This window comes from Dermacentor silvarum, chromosome 1, assembly GCF_013339745.2.
Source record: "Dermacentor silvarum isolate Dsil-2018 chromosome 1, BIME_Dsil_1.4, whole genome shotgun sequence".
Classification (NCBI taxonomy): Eukaryota; Metazoa; Arthropoda; class Arachnida; order Ixodida; family Ixodidae; genus Dermacentor; species Dermacentor silvarum.
The window spans coordinates 223,989,900-224,002,422 of NC_051154.1; the positions used below are offsets into that span (position 1 = coordinate 223,989,900).

The 12,523-nt window shown below is 44.0% G+C and overlaps 1 protein-coding gene across 1 annotated transcript in view; it reads right to left on the minus strand.

Annotated features, from left to right (window-relative positions):
• Positions 1–1,412: 1,412 nt before the first annotated feature.
• Positions 1,413–12,523, minus strand: part of LOC119436824 (ribonuclease 3) — a 98,138-nt gene continuing 87,027 nt past the window's right edge. The window contains exons 14-16 of the mRNA XM_037703816.2: positions 11,290–11,382; positions 10,802–10,854; positions 1,413–7,243 (exon numbers count right to left, since the gene is read on the minus strand). Of these exons, the coding sequence (XP_037559744.1) occupies positions 6,969–7,243; positions 10,802–10,854; positions 11,290–11,382 (421 nt within the window). The 3' untranslated portion in view covers positions 1,413–6,968. The remainder of the gene's footprint in view (positions 7,244–10,801; positions 10,855–11,289; positions 11,383–12,523) is intronic.

Sequence of the window (12,523 nt, forward strand, 5' to 3'; positions counted from 1 at the left end):
ATGGACGAAAACTAACCATATTGCACCATAGACTCTACTATTTCTGGGATCGGCCCACTTGGCCTCTTGGTAAAAAAAAAATGATCAACCAATTAAGCATCAATGCTAAAGACAATTAAAGACAACATAATTACGCGTGAAATATACAACATGAATAAGATACGAAATGAGTGAATAATGAATGCAAAACGAGACAGATTAGAGAGAGATAATCAACATTTAATCATCAAATCATTTGAACCCCCATGTATGTCGACCTTGTCCTCCTTAGTGTCAACACTTGACTGACCCTTTCTTTTTATTTTGCCATGTCTTGCATTAGCTTCAGCCACTAGGTACATGGGCGCGCATGTCAATGTTATGACATGTCATGCAATTTGTCATTTCATGCAGATCATGTTATGTCATGCCATTCAGGTCACGCCATGTATACGGAAGTGGCTGTTTGCGATGTTGATGGCACTGAAGGAAACGAAAAGTCAGCGTCGCATCCGTGAAGTTGGCTTCTCTGCAGCGCGGCGGAACAATTGACGTCATTTTGGATTATGTGATGGCGCTCGGCGAGTATAGCGGCACAGGGAAAAGAAAGCCGCAACTCTGCTCCGTTTGGGAGCATATACAGGGACACTAATGCGCCGACCTGTTGTGCTCTTGGCGAGTGTGTTGGAAACTATAAGGAAATGACGCATTCCCGAGCATCGTTCAAACACCAATCTCTTTTTCCACTGTGGTTTCGGTGAAGCACCATGCACGAAAGTGCGCGGTGTGACCCGTGTTCCACCAAAAAGAGAGATATAGCATAAAGGTTCTTTTCACTGAGAGAATTCCGTTGACCGCGAACAAGCCAGTGCTTTAGGCAAATGACCAATTAATACTTGTCTCCTCGATTTACGCAACATTTGCATTATATAAGAGAGAGCACAGGTCCTCCATGCCAAGTGATATCTGCTCTTTGCAATGCATTCCGTTGGTTTCACCGAAGAGGAAAAAAAAAAAGTGAAAGCTTCACGGTAGTTGGACAGTCTGCACTTGAGGCAATACTTAACACTGCTCTTCTAGTGCAAAACAGATGGATGCAAGGTACAGAGCTCAGACAACTTAACAAGAACGCAGGAGCTAGCGTGTGGCCGAAGCATTACTGATGCAACAGTGCATGCCATTGGCCAGTCATCACCAGAGAGAGTTGCACACATCTGATCTGCTGGCAGGGTGTGAGGATGCTTGCCCTACGGCGATATGTTAAGCTTCATTAGGGTGAGCATTCTTGGACAGCACCTTTATTCGGGCATGCACACACACGTTCCTGTTACTCTGTACCTGCTACTCAGTGATTTGTCAGTCTCTGCGCTGTACTTAATGCTCACCTGAAGGACAATGTCAAGCCAAAGTACGGAGCCGCCACAAACCGGATCATACCAGCACTGCTCTTTAATTTTTGGCATGCAACAAGTTGGACTTGAGTTCTACAAGTTTAAAAACATGAAATATTGTTTCTGCGAACCAAGGCTGATGTGAAAAGCCTGCATGTAGCTTCTGCACATCTTTCTCACTTTTTTACTTTTCAACCATCATCCAGCAGTCAGTGTGCACTAGCAATTTGCATACCGAGAAATTGAATGCAGGAATCAACAGAAACTAGGTATCTTTAACAAATATTTTAGAAGTAGAAAAATGATGCAAGAAGCAAGGGTAGACAAAGCTTATACAGTCAACTACCGTTAATTCGAACCTGACAGGCCCGAAGAAACTGGTGGAATTATCCGGCGGGTCGAATTCAACAAAAGACAGAAAAGAAAAACGCCAATACCTGCCGTTTATTTACTTGGCAGTACTTGCCTTTAAAGTTAGCTTCGCGACAATACAGCCGTGTTATGCAGTGAAGCATACCAAGCTGGAAGAGGTGCCACCGTTACGGGACATAGCAAGTGTTGCTGAATTTACACACAGACATGCGCCGTCTCCAGTCACAGTATGAGCACTGATACACTTAATAGGCTTACTGACGGGCCTTCACAGTTTTAGATAAACTCCCGCTATGTAATTGGCCCTAAACGTCCCCTCGACTTTAGGAGTTTTTCATCTTGATGCCTCCTTTTTGCTGGCTTTCTCAAAACACAGATGGCTTTAATTAACCGTAAAAAATTGAATCAACTAGAGTTGAATTAACGGAAATGTACTGTTATCACTATATCTGATGCCACCAAATGCAAGTAAGGTCAATAAGGCACCAAACAAATAACATGTAAAATATCAAGAGCATTTACATGATAATGATTACAATGAAAGAAAAAATTGTACATTCACATCCAAAAGTGCATGACAAAAGTTCTGTTCATTATAACACAAATCACACACTATACATCACTTCCGTGGTGCTAGCACAGTGAAAATGCCAAATCCAAAGACCATCTAAAACTGATGTATCACTAGAATGCAGTACACTGTCTAGAAATGAAAGAAGACAAAAAAATACATTTCAAATATCAGATTCCTGAATCAATCAGCAAAAAGAAATATCCAAAATTTATAAATTCACATACTTCTAATGTTTAAAGAGGCAATGCAACGCTTTTTTCCGAGTCCCCAGATTTACTCTAGATCTATTCTCAACATGTCATAGAACACAGAGAAAAAGGCATTATGGCTGCTAAGCCCGAGGGCACAAGATGGCATCCCAGCCGCATTTCGATGGAAGTGAAATGCAAAAACGCCCATGTACGTGAATTGGGTGTACGTTAAAGAACCCAGGTGGACAAAATTCATCCAGAGTCCCCCACTACAGCATGCCTCATTATCATATTGTGATTTTGGCACGTAAAACCACAAAATTTTTTAAAGGAATTTTGAAAACTGACCCACATAAAACAAAGTTATTGGTCAGAAAAAAATTTAAAATACAAGAAAATTAGAGTTACCCTTCACTAAAATTTTTGTGGCTCTGGATGCCATATCTCACTCTTCCATGACGTCATGTGGTGATGCCAATAGCAGCAGGGCATTAGCTCGCCACAGCTGTCAGGCCTGCTCAGCCTGTTGATTGTGTTTCCACGGCGTCCGGGACCGGGTGGTGTGCGGCCTGGTCTCAGAGACCATCGCGCCACCTTTATGGTTACAACAGCTTCCGCCAGGCGGCCGTTGGCGCGCCAAAGTGCCATACTTGCCAAAGTGCCATTGTTCCCATACTTGCAACACCTCGACCGTGGCTGTGCGATACTTAAAATGGTTCTAAACCGTAATGCGGTTTCTGCAGCTTTTCTGCAGAACTCGCAATATCACGCGTACGTAAATCGCACACTGCATTTTTAACCAATAATAATAGCATCACTCTTTGACGTTTAATCCTGTCTATGAAGTTCACGAAATCACTGGATCGAGGCCATGCTATCGGTGCAGCTCAACAAGCTTTCCCTGCCGCGTCGCTGGGCCCCTTAATGCAGTGGGGTGGAAAAGCAGTCACTTGTAGAATCAACCAAGAAGCGAAAATGGCAGTATTATAACCGGGTCACACGGGCATTTCTCAATGGCTATCATGTCGATCGCCTTCGAAATTCTTAATCGAATTTAAAGAGTTGTATCACTGCTACACAGCATACTTGATGGCCATCGAAATGTTTCCCCAATCTGACACCAAGCACTTGTGGCCCGTTGTAAGCGACGATTCTGGATCCCTGAAAGTGAATGGCCCTAACAATTATTCTAAATACAATAAACCCTCGTTATAACAAAGCTGCTTTACTTGAATTATCGTTTATTCAAAATTTCTCCCAGTCCCAACCCAAACGCATGCATTTAAAACTGGATTACACGAAGCATATCGATAAGCTGCTCCACTTAGAGAGAACTGTCAAGGGGCATGTGCACACTCATGGCGGGGCTCCGCGCCTATCGTGCCGAGCGAAGTGTTATGTGCCGGGTGAGCGAGGGACCCTCTCTGTCGCCAGCTACACCAACAGTTGCCACCCTCTTCCTCCATAGGACCTCCGAATCATGTCCCAATGTCGATGCACCATTTCGGATCCTATATTACAGATGTTCCAAGGATATTGCACATGGACCTGTTTCGAATATTCTACCATGAATGTCACAAGGTTCTCCCACATGGGCCTTTTGACAGACATGTGAATATTTGTCCTCCAATTGAGACTTTGTCTAAATTTCCTAAGAATTATGTTTTCTCGCATGTTCGAATAACATTCCGAAGCTATCATGTCTGCAGCTCGTGTGTACGTCGTACTCAACAAATTTTCTATTGCAATTTGTTAGTTCAATAAGCCTCTTGCACGTGGCAGAAGGCCTACAAGAATGAGGAGTATGTTGCCCTTCCGCACACATGCATGCATGCGTGCGTAAAGTGTGCACACAATGTAATAAATTCTGGGGTTTTACGTGCCAAAATCACGATTTCATTATAAGGCAGGCAGTAGTGAGGGACTCCGGATTAATTTTTACCACCTGGGGTTCTGTAACGTGCACCAAATGCATGGTACACGGGTGTTTTTGCAATTCACGCCCATCGAAATGCAGCCAGATTTGATCCTGCGCCCTCGGGCTTAGTAGCGCAATGTACACCACCACGGCGGGTGTGTGCACACAATGTATCTGTTCTTGAAGCATGGGCGCTCTGCCCGTTAATTGCATCTGTCAAACAGCGTGTGTTGCGACCATAATTTACATTATGGCAAAAACTGCGCAAAAGGCCCTGACATATGTCTGCAAAATGTACGCAGCATGTCAGCCTAATATCCCTCGCGGACATGCAAGGGATGTCGGCGGGACCTTGCATGTTCGCGGGACACAGAAAGTGCGGCCAAACGGTCATGAGAGGGATGTCCACAGGTCGCATTCGACACTTTCTTAGGATAGTCATGTACTGGCAGTGCATGTCCATAGCTTATCTATACGACGTCATTGTTATCACTGAGATGTTACTCCATGCCGCCTTACGCCTTCCAAAGTCGCCTGAACCAAGACCCTATTGGCTCCCTCCCGCAGCTTGATGCAAAGGAGCCAATTGCGACCGAGGAATTCAATCCCTATCTGGCTCGATCACGATGGAAAATGCGCCATGTGATACACTCACATTAGACTTCCGCAGGTTGTGCTATTTCAGCTCAACTTTTTTAGCTTTTATGGAGAAGTTGCTTTTATCGAATTACCTCCTATATCAAATTTTTTCACCGTCCCATTCACTTCGTTATAACGAGGGTTTACTGCACCTAAAGAGTGTGTTTTCATTGCTGTAGGGAATTTAAATGACATACTGAAATGTACTATGTTTAGTTAGGTGGTAGTCACATTTTCACATTTTGTATGGTATGTTGTCGGTTTTATCAGGGCACTCTGGCAACACTGAAGCGGCTGACTGCAGTGTTTTCATCATGGCATCAGACTTGCGTTTGTTGCGACAAGAAAAAAAAATTATGTCTAAAAAGTAAACAGTTTCTCGCTCTTCTTTTTCACTGAGTCTATCGCTTACCGTTCGCCACAATAAACATGCTGTTGACGAGGATGCCCATGTCCACTGCTCAAAGGCTTTAGGTTTCGATAGACTCAATGACACCAATAGCAAAGAGTTTAGCGCAACTCCATCGACTCAATAGACTAGTGACTCAATGGCCGTTGAAACTGCCCGTGTGGCAGCGCCTACTTTGCCAATGAGTCGATAGGCTATAGTTTCAAAGGCCTTGGAATGGCCGTGTGACACCGATATTAGTCGGGCACACACATTTCAACAACGATCTAAACACTATTACAAACACATGTTCTATTGATGCTCCAAGCCTTTTTGCTTCCATGCAAATCACATCGGATACTGTGAGCACTTCACATGAAAAATACACAAGTGATACTGTTTGGCTACATGGTCACATTTTTGCTCTAAATAACAATACAGTGTAGACCGCTTATAACGTAGTTCTCTGGAGTCGTGAATATCCATACTATAAGCGGTACCGCACTATAACCAAAACGACTATTTTATTGCGATAATGAACACTCCAGCCGCATTTCTGCCGTCGCTGTCACCGTGCTCTAGGTTAACAAGCACGATGTCACGCGCGCACAAGCAAACACGAACACATCTCGCTCGTTGACCGCGGAAACGAACTGTAAAAACGCTCAGGTGACGAAGCGCGGACAGCGAATTGACCTTCGTGCTATCATGCCTCTCGCTTCAGCGCGACCTATTGCTTTCAAGATAGGGCCAAGGCGATCGTATCGCCGAAGTGGATCGTCGCAGATTACGTCCTGCTTCGGTCCACTGAAACCGTTCTGCATTGCTTTGCTGGCGAAAATCCTCTCCTTCTGTTTGCGCCAGTCCCGAACCCAAGTTTCGGATTCTTCGAACGCCTGTGATGCGGCCCGATTTCCCTCCATCTCCGCACACATGATCACTTTCTTTTTAAATGCGGCATCATGACGAACTCAGTGCTTCATGCTGATAGAGCAGACGCAGAGAACGTGAAGACAGACAGTAGACTATTGCCTAAGCACGTGTACTGCAGCACATGGAGGAAGCTACGGTAGCTAGGCTCGAGAGTAGCTAGGCGGCCATTTTGAAATGCCGACGGCTATATCGTAACGCAGATACGATACTCGATTCTAACGCGCACGCAATTTTTGGACCTGTTTTATAGGAAAAAAGTGCGTGTTATATTCAAGTAAATACAGTAGTTGTGGCTTGAGGAGAGCGTTTGCCATCTAGGTTGACTGCCGAACTTCCAGGCAGCCGTACTGTAACCGGTATTTCGTGTCCCGCAACTGCACTATAAGCGATACGCGTATACATAGAGTGCTATGGGAAAATTACCGGGAGTCTGAAAAGACCGTATTATATCCGGTCCTGCACTACAAGCGGTTACGTTATAAGTGGTCTATACTGTACTTCTGCAGTGAAATGCTGTAAAAAAGCTGCATTTCACAGTTTACAAACTGATAGATGAAGATGTGCGCACTCTGAAAATGATGAATCACAGCACTTCCTTTGGTTTTCTGACATCTGCTTTAGTGGTGTCCCTGCTCTTTGATCTTGACCTCTTCTTCCTTTCGCGACTTGTCCTCCTTCTGTCAAGACTTCTATGTGATCGCGATGACGAAGAATTGTGCCTGCTTCGTGAATCCGCAGAAGAGTTGTCCCGCAATTTCTTGGTTGTTGGAGTACTGTGTTCATCCTCTTTGCCTGGAGCTCGCTGCTTGAGACTTCTTTCGAGGACTCTTCGCTGATGGCTCAGCTGGGGGAAGAGTTCTGCACAAGGAAGCAACATCACACCCTTAAGATTATGAATGTTATGATGTGTGTATGCTGGTATTTGTCTGTTGCTGATGCAAGTCTCTTGCGCATGTGAAAAATATTGCTGACACTAGTTCACCCCCCCCCCCCCCCCCCACCCCCCCGGAAAAATGACAACTTTCCGCCTAGGAGGAGGAGGAAAAAACTTTATTCTGACAGGGCATTTGGGACCTCCCAGGTCCCCTGGGTCCCCGCGCGACCCCACCGCACTCAAACGTTCATGTTTAACATGTCCATGACGCTAGCAGCCCGGATGGCGGCGATCTTCTGCCTTGCCGGGTCCGTGGAGCGCAGTGAGGTCTCCCAGTCCTAGGACTCACACTGAGGAAAAATACCCAATCATTTTGACTAAAGATACCTACTCGTTTCACTTGGGCATATGTTATTCAAACTTGCAGCACAATTCCAATCGTAAGTGTTTGAAGATGTATGCAACACATTTTATATCGTAACTTTCATCAATGCTTTTGCTGTTGCTGCACAATCTTGGCATACACAATTTTGCACACAGGGTCTCCGAAGGGTTAAAGTGACACTAAAGGCAAATACTAAGTCAAGCTAAAGTGACGTATTAGTGCACGAGTATCTCTAAAGCGTCAATATCATCACGAGCAGAGCCTTAGTAATAGAGAAATTAAGGTAAATGCAGGACACGATTAGCGACTCCCCCGGGACATTCAAGTACTCGCCCGATGACGAAGGCACTCCTCATTTAAATTGTGTCACTAGTACTGAACCACTCGTTATAAAAACATCATTGTACTGTATTATAAGAAGAAAGAAAATACTACTTCACCAGTTCTATTACACTTTTACAAAAAAGAACTAACTGACATTACAGCGTTGACAACGACTCGGACGGTGAAAAGGTTTCGTGTTCGCTCGACTTTGCGCCGCCCGCACTTTTGCGTTTCAGTTTTTCTGTTATCATGTAGTGTTGCGCTTGTTTTTCTGGCTCACGAACCTCGCACTAACTGCAAGTAGCAGAGAATTCCACTTCCATGCGACGTCGCGGAATGTGCGAACGGTCTACGCCACTTCACCAAAATCAGCTGCAGCGCGCACTGTACCGCCATCTGTCGGGCGCCGTTACACTCACCAACGGCAGAAAATGGCGTAGGCAACGTCACCACTCCTCGGTTGGCGTGGCGGGTGATTTGAATTGCAATAAAGGTATTTGGACCCTTCAGATCCAATTTTCTCGTAAACTAAGTCGTTTATTTGCACGAGACAAGCATTTGCCTTTAGTGTCCCTTTAAGGCGTATTGGTCGCAACATATCTACTATGATACATTAAAGTGTATCCTTATTAGAGGTGTTTTGAATGGAAGTAAATCGGAAATAATTGCTCACAGAGTTTTTGAGAATTCTCATGTGAAACTTGCAAGAACCACATCAAGAAGTATGAATCAAAGTAATGATTAGCTACCGTATTTATTCGAATCTAGGCCAATAGTTTCTTTCAAATAATCATATACGAAACTTTAGGGTCGGCTTAGATTCGAGGATTTTGAAAAACGCGACAGTTTTTAACTGAAACTGATAAATATGGTGTAAAGTTAGCGTGATCTAGAAAAGTCAGTATTGCAGCCACTACTAGCCGCGCCAGTAGCTATTTTGACCTGTGTCGTATCGGTAGTATCGGTATGGTGTAGCATCAGCGTGCGGCGTGGTGTTATCGTAATGGCACCAAAAAGGCGATGCCACTATAGTGCCGTTTTCTAACTGCTGTACAGCCGTAGAGGCATCGTCAAACGTTCAAGCCGGGTGGGACTTCGACATCGATGAGAAAAACATCCGTCATTGGAGGGGGCAATGCACAGTACAGTACTTGTACAGTACTGTACAGTAATTTACAGTGTTCTACAGTATATTGTAGAGTTACGAATACGGGCATTTGCACAGGCGGTGTTCAAAAGGTAAGAGATTACAATGCTAGTCAAGCTTCTGCTGAAAGTCGGTCTGAAATCGACTGTGTGCCATTGTGTGAGTGAAAACTCCACACAATGGTAAGGATTGCCGTAATAAGTAGTACATACATAAGTTATAGAAATTCTGATGGATAAAAGAAACCCACAGTGGGAAAAAATAAAGTTGCACATGATTTTAGTGGAACACAATCATCAAAACAACACGCACCCCTGAGCCCCGATGTTTAAGGCATCATTAAAGCAGCGTAGAAATCACATTGGAAAATTAGACAACCCGACAGAAGCTTCTGCGTCGTCATTACTGCTGTCATTAAAAATTGTCGAACAGACCAAAGTGCAAATTTTGCATCGTTTGATTCCCTTAGGGAAGTCAAATCTGACTCTGAAGTCAAACCACCTGTCAAATCTGATCAATAGTTAAAGCGCAGTCATTTCATACTGTGCATGGCGTTGCTCGTGGAAGAATTCCAACAGCTATGTTTAACAATCTGTCAGAAAACTGTTGATCACATTGATCAATTTCTTTGGGCCCGGTAAGGAAAGGGTTAGTCGGAATGGCCGTTAACCCTTCGAGGGTCTAGGACGTAAATATACTGTGCGTTGAAAATTCCCAAATAGTCGATGCCACATATTTACGATGGTGTGTGTGTTTGAAAAACGCACCAATTTTTAAACTCTGTTGCCCATGAAGTGCTGCCACCCTGTGTGGATACAAGAAAAAAATTTTTTTTACTCCATAGTCTCTAGGTTTGAATTCCATGGCTTGCTTACACCGGCGCGTTGGCGACTGCTTGTGGTCCCCTTGCGTGCGAGACAGTTAGTTTTGGTATCACCTCACGGGCTGTTTTCGTTTGTCGTGCTCACAAATACTGATGTCTATTTGGTTTCTAATCTCTCAAAGGGGCATTGTGCATAAATGACAATCTCTCAAAGGGTCACCGCTACATGCACGCTCATTTTATTTCTCATAGGGCTGCAATTACATCTGTTCACAGGAGAGTGTTGGTACATACAAACGATACCAACGTATACAAACAATGCTGCCATTCCTGCATTTCTGTTTTTTAAATTCGCGAAAACTGATTGCCCCTGTTGGCGATGGGACGAAGGATAACTGCAACTTTCTGACTCCATTGTTTTTTCTGATGGGCGCACGACCATAGAGTTTTCTTACATGCACTCACACACACGGTTCGTTTGTGCTATGGACATGCCTGCAAGTTGCATTTCTGCCAAAGTGCCGAATCGGAATATATCTATTCCAGTGTATCTACTTTTTTAATTCATACTATAAGTATTTATGCAAGCCCATCTCTACGGTAAATGTTTTTTTAGAAATAGGCCACTTTGCAGATTTTATATCTGAAATAAAATACATAGACTCTGGGGAGTCGCAGTTGGCAAAAAACTTGACTTTCACAGTATTAAGAAGAGAAGACCTGCTTGAAGTCAAAAAAGTAAATATAACTGCGATGAAAAAAATTCTAAAATAGCACTGTCAAGTCTCAGACTCAGCGGAAAATACTATACTATAAATATAAAAGACAGGTAAAAATACACCACCAAGGGTACAGATAGATACCTTTGTATGCTTCCAGAGCTTTTGAGGCAGCAGCCATCTCTGCTTGTTGGATGCTGAAAGAAATAAAAGTTCAAATCCTCTATCATTAAATTGCTAGGTATAATAACTCTACATTATTCAGCAGGGTGGTTTTCTGGGCCAGTTAGTGCGTGATGACAGTGTGATGGTTACTACAGTAGTTTCTTGCAATAAATTCTCTGATAACAGCCCAGGGCCCTTTGTTATGTTCTCTCTAAATTCAATACATTCCCATTCAGCCAACCTTCCCAGATGCCTTCATGTCTGTACTAAAAAAAATTACTGTACCGTCTATAAAAAGAAAACTAGTAGGGGTAAGAATGCCACTGTCAAGTGCAACAATATTTTTCAAAATTTCAAAATGGCAAATGTGTAAACATAAAGAAAACAATTGATGTATGTTTGGTGCAATAAAAGGACATGTCCACATAGAATGAAAAAGGCCACAGACAAGAAAATCAAAAGCTCACCTGTGACCAGATCCTGTGGCAAGCCTTTTTCTCCTGAAGTAGACTGCCACTGTGTACACCCTGGTATTGGTTGGTCCCTTACACTCAATCACTCTGGAAGTACAGGAGCCAGGGAAGCATTACAAATGAAATAAGAGGCACCAGCAATGTAAGAGCTGCCACTGAACGCTCATGAGCCTAAATAAAAAATTTTCACCAAGCATTAAACAAAACAAACCATGAACAATGATTTATTAAAAGACTTTACAATCTGGCTTTAGATATTTCTGTAGTTTTCCATATTTAACCCTTTAATGACGAATGTTGCTTACAGGCAACATACCAAAATTTTTTCCGGTATGCTGAGTTTTGATATTGAGTATGACGTTTCTGGCTATACAGTCAAACCTCGATATAACGAACCTTGATTAACGAAATTCGCGATGTAAGAAACTATTCTTATTTCCCTATCTTAGTTCTATTGAACTAACGAAACCTCGATATAATGAAATTCTCGATATAATGAAGTTTTTTGCAGCAAGTACAACTTCGTTATATCAAAGTTTTATTGTTACATAGAGGCCCGATGTAGCAGCATGAAACACCACCGAGTGAGTTGGAGCAAGTGGTAAAATGTGATGTTCTGATCCCACATGACCACCTCCTGTGTCATGACGTCACTGTCACAAAAGAGCGTGTATTCCAAGCGCACCGTGTATCACGCAAGCCAGCGAAAGAACACGCCGGCCCCGCGGCAACTTCAACAGAGGGGGAGAGCGCATACGCCTCAAACAGTGACGCGAACGGCGCCTAGACGTCTAGAAGAGCATCGACGAAGCGACGTTAACCGGAGAGAGAGAGAGAGAGCACACACGGGCGCTGAGACACCTTCTCACCCGGCGAGTCGAGAGAGATTGCTACAGCGTGAGCGTGCGCCAATGGGATGAGTCATCACCCCCCCCCCCCCCCTCGACAACGCTTCGACGGCAGCGGTCGAAGGTACGAGAAAAGACGAGAACATTCCCAGGCTTTGGCCATGCTACGAGAGCACGACTCCGATAGGAAGGTTCGAGAACGCCTGTGGAAGCTATATAACTGCCGTGCGAAAATCGTCAGTGGAGTTCAGTCCGCACCGGTGGAGTGATGTAACGTGAAGACCGAGCGTCTGCGGAAGAAGGGTATTCCCCGGCAAGCTAGTCGACGAGTTCATCGAGCATCTGCATTTCCGGAAGAAGTTCCTTCTTTGAGATTTGCC